At 41.5% G+C, this 19,601-nt stretch overlaps 2 protein-coding genes and 1 pseudogene across 2 annotated transcripts; 1 reads left to right on the top strand and 2 right to left on the bottom strand.

The window, feature by feature from the left end:
- Positions 1-1,213: 1,213 nt before the first annotated feature.
- LOC115757630 (digalactosyldiacylglycerol synthase 1, chloroplastic) lies at positions 1,214-6,245 on the bottom strand. Its single transcript, XM_030697940.2, has 7 exons — positions 5,494-6,245; positions 4,827-4,859; positions 4,321-4,408; positions 3,218-3,702; positions 2,856-3,122; positions 2,369-2,718; positions 1,214-2,002 (listed from the first exon to the last, which is right to left on the bottom strand). Exons 1-7 carry the CDS (start codon positions 6,103-6,105, stop codon positions 1,468-1,470), a joined length of 2,370 nt encoding a protein of 789 aa, XP_030553800.2. The 5' UTR covers positions 6,106-6,245; the 3' UTR covers positions 1,214-1,467.
- Positions 6,246-11,536: 5,291 nt separating this feature from the next.
- Positions 11,537-13,176, top strand: LOC115757631 (protein LEAD-SENSITIVE 1-like). The gene is made up of 3 exons (XM_030697942.2): positions 11,537-11,836; positions 11,972-12,045; positions 12,314-13,176. Exons 1-3 carry the CDS (start codon positions 11,817-11,819, stop codon positions 12,994-12,996), a joined length of 777 nt encoding a protein of 258 aa, XP_030553802.1. The 5' UTR covers positions 11,537-11,816; the 3' UTR covers positions 12,997-13,176.
- Positions 13,071-15,401, bottom strand: LOC115757629 (annotated as a pseudogene).
- Between the last annotated feature and the right edge of the window lie 4,200 nt (positions 15,402-19,601).

Here is a 19,601-nt window from a genome sequence, read left to right as displayed (position 1 = left end):
TTTGTCATTTAAATCAAATAATTACATAATCACATTTGATAACTTTTCTCAAACCCCACAATTGCGATCCTCTTGTACCATGACATCTTTTTGGCCAAAACAGGGATGCTTTAGATATGTTTATTGGAAGAATGATACGCTAAAATTGTTGTTTTCCCATGCTTCTCTTGACGCTATACATATGCCAAAGATAAAAGAGGTGGCCATGATTATCTTTTATTGCTTAGAATAAATAAAATTCATCTCTGCCACATAGGTGGCTCGGATTTACCTTTGAATACCATGCGGATGATCACTAATGCGGTATGACACCATGGCAACAAATTAGGTAGAGCTTAGGAAAAATTGAAAGGTAAAATCATCAAAAAAAGATTGGCCAGTTGAATTGACCCATTTCCCACTTTTTAAATTCTTTTTAGAATTTTCGAGATTTTTCGAAATGGTTTGCTCATGAAAGACAAAATCGTCATTTGGGAGAAATCGAAGGCAAAATCGTCAAAATATGATTGAGTAGTTAAAATGACCCACCTCCTAATTTTTTAGATTTCTTTGAAATTTTTTATGATTTCTTCCAATTTTTTTAAATTTTTATGAATTTTCCATTTTTTAGATTTTTTTTTATCATTTTCTGTTTTTATTTTTATTTTTTTTAATTTTCGAAATTTTTATTCAAAAAATCATCCAGACCAGATCAGAGGTTGATCCCACCCACGCCCCACGAGCGCTCGACAAAAGTGAGAAAAGATTATCGTTACTTTTTTCATCCTCAAAAATGTCATTTTTTCTTCCAAAGCAACTATTTTTTGTTTTTGAAAATTGATCCAAAAATGTTTCCCGAAACAGAATTAGAATTAGAATTATTTACGTTACCACTGATTATTTTTTGTTCTGAAGAATAAAATCAAAAGAACATCAACATTATCATAACAGGCCCTTACTCTTCCTATATCTATGCCCGATTCCTTCGATCCTTTGTAGTTTTTTTCCTATTCTTCAACTTCATATTTTTCGATTCCTCCCTCTTTTCTCTTCGTAAATGCAAAATATTTAAAAACTGATTTACCAAGTGATCTACAAAACAACACGTGAACCTATAAATGAGAAAGAGAGATCCGGTAAGCATCAAAAGATGTTCCAGAGAGTTTTCGCTATGCTAATGGACTCAAATCCCCACTCAGGATATCAAAAGTAAAACTACAGGCTAGCCACTCAGTTTTGAACTCTACAACTTTTCTTTAATTCCAAGAAGTTCCTTTTCACAAATGCAGGAAGCTATAATTACATCCCCACCTTATGGAGTTTTGGGTGTCATGAGGCTACAAAACATAAAAGACTTTGATCCATTACGATCCTAGCGTTGCTATACTGTCGGGAAAGCTAAAAAGAATATGTCACAAAACGAGCACAATAGGCTCCAAAGATATAGCCCTAACTAGTTTTCTTCAACTAAAAATGCATTGGTCAAGCTCACCAGCCATAGATGGGATTCTCCACCTGCGGAGACAAGAGATTAAGGTCTTTACTGTGCTGCTTGTCATAGACTCTCGTTCCAGGTATGGCTCCAGTGCATAGTCTCAAAAACTCGTTACCAGTGAGACAATAGTGGGCAAAAGCCAACCCTCCATCATACAGCTTCGTCAAGCTAGGCATTGAAACTGATTTGGCCAGGGCTTTTCCATTTATCTTGACTGTACTGCCATTGCCTCTATCTTCGTTCAAGAGTCTCTCGAGCTCAGAATACTCTAAGAATCTCTGCGTAGCAGCTTCCCATGAAAGTTTATATCTTTGCTCAGGAGTTAGCGGCTGAGGTTCATTTGCTAGGGCTTCTTTCACTTTGGCAACAAAGTCATCAGATGTTCTGTATGTAAAACAGTTGGGAAATGATCTGAAAAATTCATTGGATGGGTGGTCAGCACAGACCACAAATTTCCCCATCGCAAGTGCCTCAGCAGTAGCTGTGCATAGCACATCGCTAATACTGGGATTTATGAAGACTTTGTACCTTCAAGAAGAAGAGCAGATATTATCAGTAAGCACAGCTATTTTCGGGTCTTGCTATCTCCATGAGCATGCGCACACTAGTATAGAATGTGAGGGGACATTTTCCTACATGATTGCAGAATCATAAACAGAGTAAGTCCAAACCATTGCTGTCTCACCAGGTCAAGAAACAGAACATAAGAAGCACATTCCTTTGGGGGGGGGGAGAGACTATGAACTATATTCAACAGAAATTCACTTTCATTTGTCCTTTTAAACCCCTTTCTGACCGAAAACACTGATTGTGAGAAATTCCTGGAAAATATCTTCATTGCCGCATTAATTGAACCGAAACTGATTCTATCTGGTAGAAGTTTTGTATGCTTACCCATGAAGAGAATCATCTGCATGGTCCCTTCCTTTAAGAAAGTTGAGATTTAAGTTCAGTCTCCTTGCCGCACTCTGAACTTCATGTGCATCCTCACCATTTCCAAAAACGTCCAATTTAAAACCGTTGAGATCACTCTTATGATTTGCCAACAAATCTATCAACTCCCTGTATCCCTTTGCCCACACCATCTTCCCCAAGAAATATGCTCCTTTGGAAAATGCTTGCTGCCCGAGTTCCCTTTCTGCAGCAACCTTGTCTCCAATTTTCAAGAACTTAGGATTCACCCCGTGGACATTGCACACTACTGACTTGGGTAAATCTTGTGTGGCAGCAGAAAGGCGAAGAACCTAGATGTGTATTCAACAATTACAGATCCGTTAAAAAGAGAAAAAAAGAATCACAGATGGGACAGCACATTCAGTTCCATCTCTAAAGCAAAAACAAACAATTACTAAATGAGGAAGATCCTAACATAAATTCTCACCTTGTTGCAATATGCCCTTGTGACCCAATTGTTTATGTGCTTCACAAAGAAAGCTTGGAGGGCTCCATTTTTCTCTCTCTTAATATACTCTAAGTAATTGGTGTGAACAACACCTACGACATGGTTGAATTTATCAGTCCACCGCTTGCCATGATGATACCAATTTAAGTGCTCTGGCTCTTCCAGGACAGCGATGTCAGCATCTTTTGAGGGGATAAATTGGGAGGTGTCTCCAGCAGGTATTATGCTCCGCCTTTCTTTTTGAAACTGTAGAACAACAAGAACGATATGTTATCTACTAAACTCAAGAAAAGAATGTCGACTACAAGTATGAACTTGCAGCAGATGCAGGAAGCTATTACCTTTCCTGGGTAAAATGAAATTTTGAAATCAGCCTTAAAACCAATCCTTTCCTCCAGCCAGTTCCGTATGTAAGTTTCCTGTTCTTCTGGGGAGCTGAAAGTGATATTATTCGGATAAACTAGTTCTTGATCTGATTTACAAAGCCAGGGAACAAGGAGGGTCACATTTTGCTGTGCAGACTTGGCTAAATATGCTGCTCGAAATAAAGGATTTACTGCTGTTCCAGTCATCCAAGGCAGACTAGCAGTTGTAACAATAGCTACATGCCTCTTCTGATCAGTCATATCATGCTTTGCGGTGTCTGTCCAAAAACCACCCTCATAGCTATGCCCTGTACTCTGAAGGACACTGGCTAGTCTTAAATCCAGCTCGTCGTTTATGTTATCATTTCCAATGATTGAAGATTCCTCGCCAGAAAGGGAATGCATTAAAAGCTGGTTTTTTCGTTTGCTGCACAAGCTTTCCACTATTTTGTCACGCACATCTGCAAAGAAATTTCAGATGATGTCAAAAGCCATAAGAATCACAGAATACCCCAGTCTGCAATCTTAACCGCATTCGATCCACTTGTATCCGTATAATTATTTATACTGACACATGCTTGTGCTCAACCAAACAAGTTTGGCTGAGAATAACAAATACTAAACAACTATAGCACAACACCTGACCTTCAAGCCTTAGAGACTTCACCAATTTTTAGACCAACAATAAAACTCATTAAGAAAAGGCAATAGACATGCTAAGGGCTGCAAAACTATTTTCCATCGCCCAAAATGCTGATAACAAATCAGAGATTTTCACACATCTAGAAAAAGGTCATAGAGTGGTTTAATTTTCTTGTCCACAATAAGAGGGAGTCTATTTGGTGATTTTTTTTTTTTGGATTAAAAAAAGGTAAGCTTGACCGAACCATGGACAATGCTCGAGTGAAAAAAGAATAAATTGGTCTATCCTACCTCATTATTATCGACAATACGCTCGAGTGACATTAATCAGGATAATCTTGCATGAAAATAATCAGAAACCATGGACAAAACTGTTGGAAAAAGTAACATCCATGGACTAGCTAGACTTTCTGAACATCACAGAGATCAATATTTGCCTTTTCTTATGCCTAGCTGATCCAAAAATGGTTCAGATTGCCTGATCAGACATGCGAGAAGTTCAGGAACATCAAGTGGTGGTACTTCCTGCAAAAAATTGGAAAGAGGCAAGTGTTCAGCTAAACAAATGTCAAATTACAAAAAGTACTTAGCAGTTCTTGGTTTGCTTAAATCAGAATGCATAGATAAGAAACTGAAAACTCCAATCTGAACTTCACTTTACAAAATTATGAAGGACAATAAAGTTCAATTCCATAAACTTTCCGCTGCTATTTTTCATTTTCATACTGGAAAGGGACTTCATACTTCAAACCCAAATGCATGTTAAATGCCACATGAGCACATGCAACCAAAAACGTGTGAGGTACCCGTTACAATGATTTGCCCAATACAAAAAGCTGCATACTTTGGCAAGCCAATGACAAATGGACAATTCGTGTACACAACACGTGTTGAAAGCACATCATAGGGGCAACTAGTGAACTTCAACAAGATAAAGGCTAACCTTTGACTCTTCAGGCTCTTTGCAAATTGCTTTCTGCAGAAAACAATAAGAATAAATTAGACATGTATGTCTTATCATAACAAGGTCCAATAAGCAACGAGATAGAATGGAAGAACCATTTAAACTTGCAACTTTTTTATACGTATTTACTTGAAAACAAATAAAGTCAAATGCAAAATACTAACCAAACGAAAAACACAGTGAACTGAATGTTCAAGATCTCTCTCTCTCTCTCTCAAAGAATAGTTTTAGGATCCAACCAAAAGAAAATGGGGTTCTACTCTAGGTAACCATAAACCTGGAAATCGAATGGACTGTGTTACAATCCAAGAGCAGAATGTTCAATCAGTTCTGGGACAGGTCAAAACGATAGAAAAACACAGGCTGACACAATTCATTTGGTGTTGGAATCACATGATGCAGTGGAAAGATAAGAGGACTAAAAAGTAAGGCAATCCAAATTATTCATCTCGCAAGCTCAACGCCAAACTCGCACGGAAATTTTAGAGCTAGAAATTCTCCGGATAATTCATGAGTACTGATCAAATATTTAAGTCCTCTAGTTTACCTCGAACAGCCTAAGCAAACGGAAATCACAAAGTTCACTTCAAGAGGAAATAAAACAAATCGGATAAGATAACCAAGAAAGCAAGGTGGAAAGACAAACCAAGCTAGACTTCACTTTCTGCACGAGCTCCCCGCTCTTCCACCCCTCAAAAATATCCACCGCGCTCGGACTCCTCCGCCCCTCGAACTCCCCGAGCCTCGCCTTCAAAGCCCGAATTGGCTCCCAATAGTCCTTTTCCACCTTCAGCTCCTCCATAAACCGCACCCTCCTCCTCCTCCTCCTTCTCCTCGCCCTATCAAAATCCACGACCCCATCCACATCATCCGCTTCCGAGACAATCGCGTTCCTTATGGCCGACAAATCAAGCCGTATGCTCCCCCTCGGCCCCCACTTCTCCAGCACACGCTTACTGAAGTCCGGCGCCGAGTAATTCCGGCGGAATTCGGACAGCTTGGGCTGCAACCTCTTGACGAAATCGATCTCCGCCGGCTGCCGCGATGACCTAATCGCGGAGGGGACCGAGAAGGCGGAGGCGGAGTTGATGAAGTTCTCGAGCTCGCGGTCGAAGGAGGTGGCGAGGTTCTTGAAGGAGTTGGCCCGGTTGCGGATCAGCTTCAAATCGGCGTCGGCCGAGACCTGGACCTCCTTCCAGCTCTTGGAGAGGAACGAGAAGGCGTTCGAAGACGCCGGGGACCGCGTCTCGTTGACCATCGCCTCGGAGCTTCGAACCCCGATCGGAGCTAGGGTTTCGTCGGACAACAAAGACGATTTGAGGGTTTCTCGCAAAGCTTGTGGGTTCCGAGAAGAGCGAGAAGTGCGAGGAACGAGAGCGAGCCCCTTGAAGTTTTGGGGGAAGGTTCCGGGAGGTGAAGTTCAACGGCCATGATCGTCTCGGAGGGTTCGGTAAGGGGCGTACACGTGTGATGCCACGTAGGACTTCCGGAGATTTGGTTGGGCGAGGCGAGGACGGACACGTGGAGGGAAGTGATTGGGGTGGGGATCGAGGTTTTGGCGGGGAATGGTTTGGGAGGGGGAATATGCTCCGGGCAACGAGGGATGGGCCTTCGGGATTTGGACCGTTATTTGCCCGCGAGGAGCGGAGACGTGGCGTGAAGTGATTGGAGGGACGTTGTGCTGGTTTATCTTTCTGCTCGTCCGATTCCATCCCCGGGCCAAGCCGTTCGCATTGTTCATCAGAGGCATGATGACACTGGCGGCTTAAATTTTGGCTCACGTGATGTTTGAATTTTTAATTTATCCCATATAGTCTAAAAAATTTAACATAATATTTAATGTGATATCTAAATTTTTAATTTGTTCAATGTATTCTTTTCATTAATTTAATATCGGAGAAGACATTGAGCATTTTCATATAATTCGAGGATTGAATTAAACATGTACTAAAAGTTCGGCGATTATATTTAAACAAGTTAAAATTTCACAGGACTATATTGCATATTAAGTTAAAGTTCATGAGCCACATTGAACAAATTAAAATTTTAGAATTCATATGGGCCAAATTTTATGGACCATTTGTGCTTCCTTTACCAAACAATGCAAGAAGATTAAGAAGAACACCATAGGATAAACTTACACAACCAATAAAATTAGGAACATTAAGATGGATTTATGGCATGGTTTTCAATAATAGATGACTCGGATATACTTATTAGGTGGTAAAAAAATGAAAAACCACAATTTGGTATTATGTATATTAAATCATATTTAATATTTTAACCTACCCTCAATAAAATGGGTCAAATATGAATTAGTCAAACTCTAATAAATTGATTGTTAATGGACATGAATTTTAAGCCTAATTATATCATTGTTGTAAATAGGTTTGTCTTTGAATCTATTTGCAACCCATTTAGCTAGACGAACATAGCCCATTTACAATTCACTTAGTTTGTACAATTTAATAGTTTATAGTTTATATTTCTATTTTTCGTTTTATAAGTAAAAGAAACAAAGAAAGAAAAATTAAAATAAAATTAAAAATATAAAAACTATTCAAAGAAGTAAAATATCACCCGTCGCCCGCCGCCGTCGCCGTATGCCAACCGTCGGATTTCGGAGGGGAAAAAGGGAAAATAAAATAGAAAAAAAATTTATTAAAAAAATCACTAAATTTGTATTTGCATGAAAGTGTTTTAGCATTATCTTTTTTTAAAAATTATAATAAATATGTATTTTATTATTTAGCTAAATAAAGAAGTGTTTAAGTAATAGGGGTCGGGTATGGATCGCTAAAAATTTATACCGCATGAAAATTGGTCAAAACGGATTAAATAGGTCGGTATGGGTCGAATCATGTTCGACTTGACTCAACTCACCCGTTTGACATCTCTAATGTATATGACCGATTCTTTGAAAATTGAGTCATCCATTAACTAATGTTGCACATCACTTGCGATTTATTGTCCTTTAGAAATTAATTTGCTTATCAATGTTATGGCAATGCTCTAAACCTTATATGTCACGCAATTGAGCGAAAATACCTGGATTGTAAAGACTTCTAACATCGGCATGACGAAAATCCGATGTCACAAAGCCGTGTGCTGAAAATCATAATGGATGCCCCGAGAGAGTGAATGGCGAAGCTCTCGATTTCCAGAGTATCGTCGATGTTGCGCGTAAAGTGTGCAAATCTCGGAGAAATTCCAGCTCGCATGCTTTCCGAGCCAGAAAAAGAAAAGAAAAAAAGAAAAGAACGTATGCAATTTTCATGAGACCCCGGAAGATTTGTAAGTTGCATGTTTTGCAACTGCTGGGGAAGCAGCAACGACAACAACATGAAAACGACCGAGCGGTAGTTATTGTCAATCACGTGCTCGCGACTTTCTCTTGAGACCATAAAATTAAACCAGAAGAGAGAGAGAGAGAGAGAGAATCAGTTGGCGAGATTCATGGCTCGAAAGTTCGTGGACAGCTGAAGCTGTGATCCCACCATGGGATTTGTATCTTGTGAGTTTCACCGCGCATGTCTCCGTCTCGTCCCCGAGAAATTATCCAATTTTTTTTTTAAATTATCAGTTTAATCCTAAACCTTTTAATTATATTAATTTATTGATAAACATTTTGATTATTAGCTAATGTATTCCTTCTGGCTGAATATTCAAATGATAAGTTTAGAACTAAATTGACATAATTGAAAAGGTTTATAATAGAATTGATTGACATATAATAATTTTTAAACTTTCATGACAATTATCTCCTCGCCTCATCTCATTTTCACGGAGAGAAGCTTCTAGGCTAGCTTCGGCTTTTCAGTTCACGGTTCAACCTAGCCTTCTTTTTGAAAGGATAGGGCTCGAGCAATTTCGCTTGCAAAAGGAACCGATGCGTCTCGGTCTATCGATTTCAAATCCACCTGGATCATCGAATTGATGAACCCGAAAAGTAAATATCGTGCGACGGCATACGATCAAATTCGATGATTTATAGGCATTATCCATACAACACCGTTTCTCCCAACCTGGAATATATTCAAAGCACCGGATTTCACAAAATCCGTGGAAACAACGGTAGATAACCCAAGATCATTTATAAAGTAGGATTAGAAAGCAACACCTGGGATGTTGTAGGATTTTTCATATGAAACACCTATTTATATACCCACTTACATATCGAATTTTACTTAAAAAATCAACTTCGCACACTAATTTTAAGGGATAATGATACAAATAGTCCCCGAACGTGGTTCATAAATTTTTAATTTGTTCAATTTCGTTCGTGAATTTTGATTCAACGTGCAATATGATCGTTAAGACTTTTAATTTGTTCGATACGATTTCTTGAACTTTTACTACACGTTTAATTTAGTTCGTGAACTATATGAAAATATTCAATATTGTCCCGAGACAATACTTAACAAATTGAACATGTATATTTTCATATAGTTCGGTGAGTAAATTAAACATGCATTGAAAAGCCAATTAAGGATCATATATATATATGTATATATATATATATATATAGAGGGTCAAAATTCAAAAACTTTGTCCGCCACACAAATATTCGAGGGCATCAATCCCTTCCTCGATAAACATGTGGACGGGGAAAAACAACCTCGGAGGAGCCGAAGATCATGTAGATCGTGACACGTGGCACGAGGGAACCTGCTCTCGACTCTCCATGGCTTGAGTTGAGAAACAAATGCCGACCATCTGGTCGTCGTCCAGACGGTTCCGATCTCCAAAGGTCGAAGGCTTCCGAAAAAACAAAGAAATCAGCTCTTATTCCTCGTCAATCGATATATGAAAGAAAGTGACCTGGCAACTCTTGCTCAAAAGTTTTTCTGGACTAGAGTAAAGACTATTCTCACAAAAGTCCTAAATTATTATAATTGTATCAATTTAAATTTTTTTTTCCAATTCAGTCTATCCAATTAATTTTTCGTTCGAAAATTGCTGACGTGAACGCCGACAACCGACTTTGACATGAACATTTTTATATAATATTTATAGAAATACTCAAGTTTTTATATATATATATTTTTTTTTTTCTTTACCTTTTTCCTTCCCCTGCACTTAGGGCCGAGAAGTTGCACTCTCCTGCCCAAATCTGGTGAGGGCCGCAACGCCCTCACTAGATTTGGCCAGGCAAGAGCGCCGTGGCCCTTGCAATATCTGGACGAATGAGGCTATCATGGCCTTTGCTTGGGGCCGGCGAGGACCACGATGCCCTCGTTGGCCTTAAGTGCAGGGAAACAAAAATATTTTAAAAAAAATAAAAAATTTGTCAAAATATCATTTTAAAATGTGCACGTTGGCGACTTTTGGCTTAAAATTTGGGAGACGAGCTGAATTGGCAAAAAAAAAATTATCATATATTTAGGACTTTTATGATAATTTTCTCCACAGACTCGTCACATGGGTGTCTTGATCTTATGTGCGCATTCCTTTTCTTCTTAGGAACAAAGTGACAGGGAAGTCACCAAAAGTCAGTAGCTCTCGTTAACACAGAGGGAAGCCCCCTTGTGATATTTGGCCATAGATGGCTCTTCAAAGGGTAAAATTTAACTCTCGTACGTCTTCGTTTTCGTAGGATAACAGACGCATCTTATTCGTCGGTGATGGATCGCGTGATACCAATGGTATAACACGTGTTTTGGCTCGCCAAAATATGAATTTTCGTTCGTGATTTCAGTATATAAAAATTTAGCCTTTTAGCTACTTCTAAATACGTTGACAATTTTATCTGGATATCAAGGTAGTTTATGACTCTATAATCAAACATCGGGGTGAGTTTTTTTGTGACTAGCACATTCCTTAATTTCTTTTCTTTTTTCTTCTATGTTATGATAGCTCTCTTAACTTGGATAACTATGTATTATGTCTTGCCTAGCGCCTCTTTAATCGGCCCGTCCTACTCGAGGATTTGCCCAGGCAATTGGTTAGCCACATAAGCGACATAAGGTGCAAACGGCCTTCTTCACACCATCGGCATAGATCTCGAACCGAAGTGCCTTCCGGATATCGGGCATTTTTCTCCATGATTCCTCCATGAAATTATCACCCTTAGTTGCTTGGGGGGGGTACTCGGGGGGTTGTGGTTCCGAGGAAGCGTCTTGACAAGGGACTAATTTGCAACGTCCCCTTTAGCAATTCCTTCTATTGTCAGGTTGTTGTGCACTATCACTGTCGAATTCGACTTGTCGGTTGTCGGGATAGAGCCGGCATATAGACATTGTTCTTGCGGAGTCCCCCAACAGTTGCACGTTGAAGAGGTCTAGATTGAATTGGGTTGATCAAAGACGGTCGTCGCCGTTGTTCTCCGTAACGAAGGAAGAACCGCAAGTGCCATTTAGTTTTAGAGAAGAAGAGCGTTAGAAATGTCAACTGAGCAACAAAGAATTAGAGGGGGGAAGGGGCTAATTCGTAGAGGGAACTTTTTGTGCACGTTGGGCCCAATGGAGGCCAAGTCCAAGACAAGAAAATGGGCTTTGACAGGCCTATTTTGCACAATGGGCCTGATGAGATCCAGTCACAATCAGCCCATGGCCCGGGCGAGGGCCCGGTACCCAACGGGCCGTGCCTGGGTTGAAGCAGGCATCTTTACTCATTTCATCACTTTGACTTTGACCTGCCAAGAGAAACCGTGGCAGGTCCGAGGTGGGGCCACGTGAGTTTTCTCTCTCTGTTCTCCTCCTTCATCTCGGCAAGCGTCACTGTTTTCCTTAACGAGGAAGGGGACGATGGCATAGACGTAACTTCACAAACAAACGACGGAGCTCGCTTTGGATTCGGGTTGCCTTTGCCTCCATCTTCCTGCCTTAACGCCCCTTTTTCCCAAACAGAATCCAATTCTCTCGTCCAAAAGTCAAAAAAAAAAAAAGGAAGAAGAAGGAAGGGGGCAAAAAGAGCCAAGGGCAGACGAGAGACAGAAAACAGAGGAGGAGAGGGAACGCAAGAACAAAGATGGGTCTCCTTTCTAACAGGTGAATCCCTTCTGTTTGGCTTATCTCTCGGGCTTCGTGTTCCTGATCTCACCCGGGTTGAACATGATTTGAATTTCGCTTTCTGGTTTGACATGTTTCCCCACCTTGTTGGTTGCCTGTGCGGTTGATTTACAGAGTTGGGAAGGAGAGTCTGAAAGCAGGGGATCATATCTACTCTTGGAGGACCGCCTATATTTATGCCCATCACGGTTTGCTCTCTTGCCTTCATTCTCATCGTACTGTTTATCGTTTCTGTGTTCTTTTGCCGGATGCTGAATATGTAGCGATTGTCGATGTTTTTCTTTAAATGAGAAGCAATGAAGTTCTAGGACGTATAAAGAAAACGACCATGTGCTTGGTCTTTAGCAGTCTCATGATCTCGTGAAATTCCCCTGTTCTGATACTGGTGTCTTTATGTTCTAACTATCCTTTACAGCTGAATCCACCGTTTTCCTAACTTTCGGGTCGATGAATCAGGCATTTACATTGGCGATCATAAAGTCGTGCACTTCACGAGACGGGGACAAGAAGTAGGGACCGGAACCGTCCTCGACCTTCTCTTAGTAAGCTCCGGACCAGCCCGGCCTCGAGTGCCTTGCCCAACCTGCACTCCTCCCAAAGATGATCACGGAGTGGTCGCCTCATGCCTCGACTGCTTCCTCTCGGGGGGCATCCTGTACCGGTTCGAGTACTCCGTGAGCCCCGCGCACTTCCTCACCAAGGCACGCGGTGGCACCTGCACCCTCGCCGTTGCCGACCCAGACGATATCGTGATTCACAGGGCGAAGTTCCTGCTCAACAACGGCTTCGGCTGCTACAACGTGTTCAAGAACAACTGCGAGGATTTCGCCATCTACTGCAAGACTGGCCTCCTTGTTCTGGACCAGCGTAGCATCGGGCAAGGAGGGCAGGCGGTCTCGATTGTCGGCGGGCCTCTTGCAGCAGTCCTGTCCTCGCCGCTGCGTCTGGTCACCACCAACTTGTACGGGATGGCGGCAACGGCAGTCGGGGTGTATTGTGCAAGTCGATATGCGGCCGACATTGGGAGCGGCATGAGGAGGGACGTGGTGAAAGTGTCGGTGGAGGATCTGACCGGGCGACTGGCGGCTGGGGTGCTTAAGGTGATGGAACCTCTCAGCTTGCCAGCTATTGTCAGCTGATCTTCAGAGAAAGCCCGGCCATTTAAGGCGTACTCTCGAACTGGGTGTTCATTTGTAATAAAATGTAGTGACCAAAGCTTCATCGAGACAGGGTTTTGTTTTGATTGAAGCTGTCATGTGTGCGCACTTAGCATGATTTCTTAATGCCTCCCATTAAAGACATGCTTGTTCTGTCTAGCACAAACTCTGTACTGATGGTAATCGCTGTTCCTTAAAAGCTTAAGCTTTCGGTAGATAGGACAGCAAATGCTCCTGCTATTTCTTGTTCGCAATTTCCTACCTCGGAGGAAGAAAGACATAACAGGACTACACAGCTGAGAGTTTCTCCGTTTGCGAGCGAAGTTCGTTTTTCGAACTCGAATTCCCAGCTACAACAGTTGGATTTACTCAATCAGTGATGTGCCCCGACAATGCTGGAGTATCACCGGCATTCATCTTGGAACTTCAGGAATCCGAGGGTGTGGATTGAACTTGTGGAAAGTGCACTTTTGGCATGACCAGCACCTGGACTTTCTATTTGATCAAGGATTTGTAGCTACTTTTCTCATCAGGGTACTAATTTTGGAAGCTGCCAACAAACCATCATTGGCAAGGCTCATTCATCCCCTCCACCGTCGTATGTTTTTTAAGGTTTCGCCATCCAATCCAGAAAGGACTACGCTTATGATTTGATTCCGAGAAAACTTGCCACTGCACATCAGCTAAAACACCCCGAAAATCTAAGGTTAACTGGCACGGCACGTATTACGGAGGCCGGACGGCAACTTTTACATGCTTAGACAAGTAGAACCGCATTGACGAATCCATCATTCTCTGGATCATTGGTCACCTGAGCATATTTTCCTGTCAACAACCAACGATAACAGAAAGTAAATAAGGGATGGGAAGAGACAAGGTGGTTTCTATTTCACCTTAAGAAGATCTCAAAAACTTGCCCCACACGACCTTCCCGGCCGGGGTGACGAGACCCAATTCACTGACATTAACCTGTCATACTCAGACAGAAATGAATTAGTAAAGAAGAGGCAGTACAGAAAAATTCTCGGGGGTCACTTCATTTGAAGCGATGTCTATCAAAGTCTTACCTCAATGACGGTTCCCTTGGTCAGGACACCCAGAGAGGTGTACATCTGACCGTTTGGATTCTTCTTCACTCCGATGATCTCGAGATTGAAGGCACATTTGAGCTCCGGATGCGTGACATGAGCTTTGTTGAACCGGAGTCCCGACGGCCGGATGAATCACTCATACTTAGGGGGCTTCCTCGTGAAACCTGGTCCGGCGAATGTGGCCTTCGTGACCATTCTCTTCCATTGTTAGGCTGGAAAATGGGGTGACCGCAGGAAGTTCAGTAGGCTTTCGAGAGTCGGAGCAAACTGAGATTCATTTTTGCATAGATGGTTGGTAACCTATCTTGACATACTTTTCCTTTTGCCAGATCTGACCACTCTGAACAATTCATCTTCAGCAACAGGCCTTACCTGAAGAGGATTACATATGGATAGTCAAAAAGATTTTCGAATCACATAGGCATCGCAAAACGAAATCCGGCAACTGGTGATTCACCAAGTACAATGACAATAGATAAGCTTACCTTCGGTAGTGGCACTTCCCACTTTCCAGCTTTCTCCTTCCTCTTTTGCTTAATAGAGTTGCTAAGAGAACGCGCCAAATGTTCGGAACCTTTGGGAACAAAAGCTGTAAAAAGTGTTCAAAGTGTTCGAGAACACTTTTAGAAACGGGAACACTTTAAGAGCAGAACGAGAAACAAAATACTTTTTCTTTGTTAACACTTTTATCAAAGCTTTGAACACATTTTATAACGCAAGAGGAACACTTTTGCAACCCCTTCCAACACCCTCACACTCCAAAGACGACTTTTATCAAAGCTTTGAACACATTTTTTTTGTTACAAACGCGTTTGTTCCCAAAACGTAGCGGGAACAGAAAGAAAAAGTGTTGTTCAAAAGTGTTCATCCTCCACCCTAAGCACCTGGATGTGCCACAATGTCAGATTCAGAAACACGCGATGATACTCGAAAAATCGCATCCATCGATATTCAGTTAGGCATACTATAGCTCGGGTGGCCGTTTCACGGTCCAGCAGATAAGCAGGAACAGCTCCTTCACTAACATTATCATCCACCTTGCGCCTAGATGATGACTCCTCATGCATATTCAACCTGTTCCAACACATGAAACGCTCATTTTTGCTGCTATGGCCTATGAAGATCTTGCTTCTCAAAAGATTGACCTACCAAGTGCCGGGACATCATAAACTCAACACATCTCAAATAGAAGATCAAGATCGCGACGACTTAATTACTGGGCGATGAAGAAACGGTCCACACCAAATCCTATTGGTCCTTCGCTTCAGCTTGCTAACCGAGTGCATCTAGCTAGAATTTATGCAAAGCCATTCGCGCAAAACTTCAAACCAAAGCAGCGAAATCAATCGGCAAGCGTCGAATTGAAAGCCATTCTCTTCCTTCCAAGCGAAGCCATTCACGCAAAACTTCTTCTAAGAGAGAGACTATGCGCGCGCACCATGGCGAGTTACGAATTCTGCGTGCTCTCCCCAACGCGTTGGAATCAAAGAACCTCCGATCTTCGGAGGGTCTACAGAATCACGATTGTGCTTTGTAAGAGAAAAGGGTCGACCCTGGTTTTTCCATGCATAGGTCGGTGGTGAAGGAGGCTTCCTCTACCGAGTCGGTGCGGTGGAGGAAAGAAACAGTTACCGTTATGGGCCGAGAAGGTCCGACAGAAGATGCTCATGGAATGGCCCAGTCCACACAACCTGCAAAAGCCCTCAAGTCAAAAATCACAGCATATCTATAAGAAATCGACTAACCATCACATTGGGGACATAAATGAGCTTAAAGCTACTCAAAGCCTGACTTGGGCATGATCCAAACTCAGTTCCGTTATTTGCGAATTGGAGGTCAAGTTTGAGCTTGAAAATACTCGAATCCAATGGCTCGCTGGTCTAGTCGAGCAGTATAAGGGAAAAATTACAAGTATGGTCCATGAATTGTTGTCGATATTCAGTTTTGGTCCCTCACACTTTTATCTCGCAACTGATCCGGTGCCCAAGCCAATATTCATTCACAGCTTCAACACAAAGGCCGCATTTTTGTAAATGTCACCCTTGATGGGGAGCTCAATTCGAGTATCTCTATCTATCAAGCATCTAGTTGAATTTTTTTTTTTTTTTGGGGGGTGGGTCCAAAAATGCTTTTCGTCCTCCAATAACCAAACACTTAGAACATAGATTAGATCCTTGAATAGCCATTCAAATTCCAGCAATCGTAGTTTAATCATGAGGTACTTCTCTGTCCCATCCAAATCTTTCTTTGCTTTTTATTTTGGGAAAAAAAAAAGATAATTCCTGTTATGAAATAGATTGATATTTGAGGACATAGGTTAGATCCTTGAAAATTTAGCTATAAGTACTGGGATTTTCCATTAATAAAGGTGAATTGAAACTTCCTGGTCTGCCACCTCTTGCCCTAATTGAAAACAGAAATGTCCCATCCGAGGACTTTTTCCATTCGCTTCAGTGGTTCTCATTTCATCACGTCTCTTGAAGCTGCCAGACCCAGAACGGTTCAGGGCTCCGATCTCTCGGTTTTTTTTCTACTTTCTCCTGTGCGAAAAGTCAAAACTCCATGACCCATACCTCACACAAGCACCAAGATGGATGGAGACCTCCCCATGTGCGTATGGAGATTTCGATGGCGGGGACCCAGAGCCATGCAAAGCCTCGCACTGCTCTGGAGGGAATGACAAGCAGAGAAGAAGCCCACACACCAAGCGAATGGGACTTTCTTCGTCTTGTTCCTTCACGATTCGATTGGCACAGCTAAGATGTGATTCATACTCCCCAAAAATAGCAAGACAATGACGGGAGTTTGGGGGGCCGCCTTGGCAGGGATTGCAATGGCAACACCCCCGGGATGACAGATGACTTTTACCGTTTGAATTCGTATTTTATTAGTAACTTGGACTTGGGACCATGAATAGCTACTATTGTATACAATCTTAGAGTTGTAATAGAGAGGTGAGAGATGCTGATTATAATGAAATCTTCTACCGAATGTATCCCCAGTTTAAGAGTCAACTATGATAAATCTTGTGTCTCCATCTCTCTTTCTCCTCTTTACCTTTACATTTCGTTGGATTTGTATGCCTAACCCTAACGACATAGACTGGACAAGTGCCATGAAGCGTAGGGCTTCTCTCTCTTGCGTGCATCGATTCTCAATTATCGGAACCTTCCGAAAGCAAAACCGAAAGCCCCGAAAAGCAATGATAGCAAAAGAACAAAGTCCTATCTTGATAAGATGAGAGGACCGTGTGTCTTCCAAGAACAGATGTAGAGCCGATATGCAAGAAAGCCTCCATGGCTCGTGGCGTGGGGAATGTATTTGATTGCTGTAAATTGCAGGTACAACCGCAATTTTCACACGATAAAGAAGGATTGGTCCTCGCACGTGAAGCTAGCAATAGCCTGTTAATTGCCATTCAATCGGGCGTCGTTGTTTTTAGTTCGTGTGTTTGTGGCTAAGCGTGTTTAGGCTTCGATGAAGGTTCGCCGGTTTATGTGATAGCTCTTTCGTGGTCCATAGAAAGGACGCCGGCCTCTCCTAAAATCGCAGCCAATTGAGCAATAGGAGCTAAGTATACTGTATCCATGCCATTCATCAGCATTGAATGACATAGAGGAATCTCCCCAAATCCTTCCTCCTCCCCCTACTGAACCGACCAAACCAAATAAGTTTTGCTTCGGCAAATCGCTTAGCCCCATTCATCTTTGGCGCAAGAGGCTCGATCAGTGAGCTATTGCATATTCTTTCAAGGATGGTTGCTTCTAGGCAAACCTCCTTGAAATCCCTTTTTCTCTCTCCAAATCTCTCCAACCAATATGCAGTGCTAGGGTTTTAGGTTTTGCGTGTGAATTCTCTCGGAAAGCATGGGATCTTTTAGTCTATTTGAAGTAGTAAGATGTGGTCCAATCACCCCCTGATTTAAGGGGATTCCCATCCCAAATCAAGTCCAATTCCCAAAATCAACAATGTAAAGTTGCTCCATTTAGATTTTCCAACCTTGGATAAGCTGCTGAATATTGATGGGAAGCAAGTTAGGAACGAACCCAAGCTGATGCGGAACGTTTGTATTAATGGAACCCCAGAAGGTGGGGAAAATTATCAAAAAAAGTCATTAACCTTTCACACATTTGCCAATTCAATTCTACACTTTTTTATCTTTTGCCGATTCAATCTTGTTGATCAGAAATTACCGACATGGCACTGCTGCCCGCTAACGTGGACAATTTTTATTAATATTTAATGACTTTATAAAAAAAATTCGAACTTTTTTATTTTTCTTCCTTTTTCTTCTTTTACGGATTAGAGGCCGGCGACCTCGCTAGGTTAGGACTAGCGGGACCTGCCGAACCTCGTCGGCCTCTAACCCACAAAAAAAAGGCAAGAAAAATATTTAAAAAAAAGTTTGAATTTTTCCTATAAAATTATTAAAATATATTGTCTACGTTAGCGATTTCTCGCCAATACTCCGAATTGACAAGCTTAAAAGATTTATAATTGAATTGACAAATGTGTGAAAAGTTTAGGGCATTTTGGCAATTTTCCCCAAAAGGTGAAATGGAGACAGAGACTCTTGGGTTAGATGGCAATTTGGAAAGCAATGCTTGGTTGAGTTTCCCTAAGCACATGTGCTCGTTAGAAAGTGTGTGTTGCAAATTTAACATGGTAGTCATCTTCAGAGCTCATAGAACATCGATAACAAAAAAAAAAAAAAAAATTAACTTTTCGAATTATTCGTAGCCTCAAGATTAGGACGATGCATTATTTTAGGAAGAAAAGACATTATGAAAGCGAAACGAAGAGCACTCCTCTTTGGACTGAAGCTCCGTTCTCACTCACAGGCAAAAAGCTTGCCTTTAGATATGCGGCCCCGATTCTGTCGGATGCTTTTCGATCAATCAAATACCCCCTTTTGCACCGCCACACACTAATCTCGTTTTAAAGATCTTAATTAAATGGGGGGACGAATGATTATATAATTCGAGAGAAAGATGGGGAGGATAGATTCAGGGGTCCTACCAATATTAGTGTTATGACTGGTGAGACTCTAATGATTGGTCCAACCCGGTCCAGATTAGCAGTTCCGACAGTACAAACCACCAAGAGTTATTCGTAGACTGAATTCGGTTTTGCCTTAATTGTCCAATTAGTTCTAAATTTATTATACGGATATCAATTCAATCGGATTTCAAAATGATACATTTCAATCAACTTTTGTCACAAATTACCGACGCGGTGATAGCGGCCGTTCTACGTGGCACGTCACCATGCGAGCGATTCTAGATAAAAATTGATTAAAAGGATTACATTGAAATTTCACACAAAAATTTAGTAAGAGCTAACTACAAAAACAAAAAACTCTTAAATTTATTGTGTGGATGCCAATTCATTCATAAACATTTGAATTTGATCAATTTAGTCCAATATCTTTTGATGATTTGCCAAAATAGTCCTTCTGGCCTATTGGCATATGTACAATAGATTTGTGTGTGTGTG

The sequence above is a fragment of the Rhodamnia argentea genome, chromosome 10, assembly GCF_020921035.1.
Source record: "Rhodamnia argentea isolate NSW1041297 chromosome 10, ASM2092103v1, whole genome shotgun sequence".
Taxonomy (NCBI): Eukaryota; Viridiplantae; Streptophyta; class Magnoliopsida; order Myrtales; family Myrtaceae; genus Rhodamnia; species Rhodamnia argentea.
This window is presented reverse-complemented; position numbering and strand designations above follow the sequence as displayed.

Excerpts from the sequence above, each read along its gene's own strand:
- LOC115757630 (XM_030697940.2), bottom strand. The coding sequence starts at position 6,105 with ATGGTCAACGAGACGCGGTCCCCGGCGTCTTCGAACGCCTTCTCGTTC. Across the intron at positions 3,123-3,217 it reads TTTCATTTTACCCAGGAAAG|TTTCAAAAAGAAAGGCGGAG; the intron begins GTAATAGCTTCC and ends GTTGTTCTACAG. Across the intron at positions 2,003-2,368 it reads GCAGATGATTCTCTTCATGG|GTACAAAGTCTTCATAAATC; the intron begins GTAAGCATACAA and ends TTCTTCTTGAAG.
- LOC115757631 (XM_030697942.2), top strand. The coding sequence starts at position 11,817 with ATGGGTCTCCTTTCTAACAG. Across the intron at positions 11,837-11,971 it reads ATGGGTCTCCTTTCTAACAG|AGTTGGGAAGGAGAGTCTGA; the intron begins GTGAATCCCTTC and ends GTTGATTTACAG. Across the intron at positions 12,046-12,313 it reads CTATATTTATGCCCATCACG|GCATTTACATTGGCGATCAT; the intron begins GTTTGCTCTCTT and ends TCGATGAATCAG.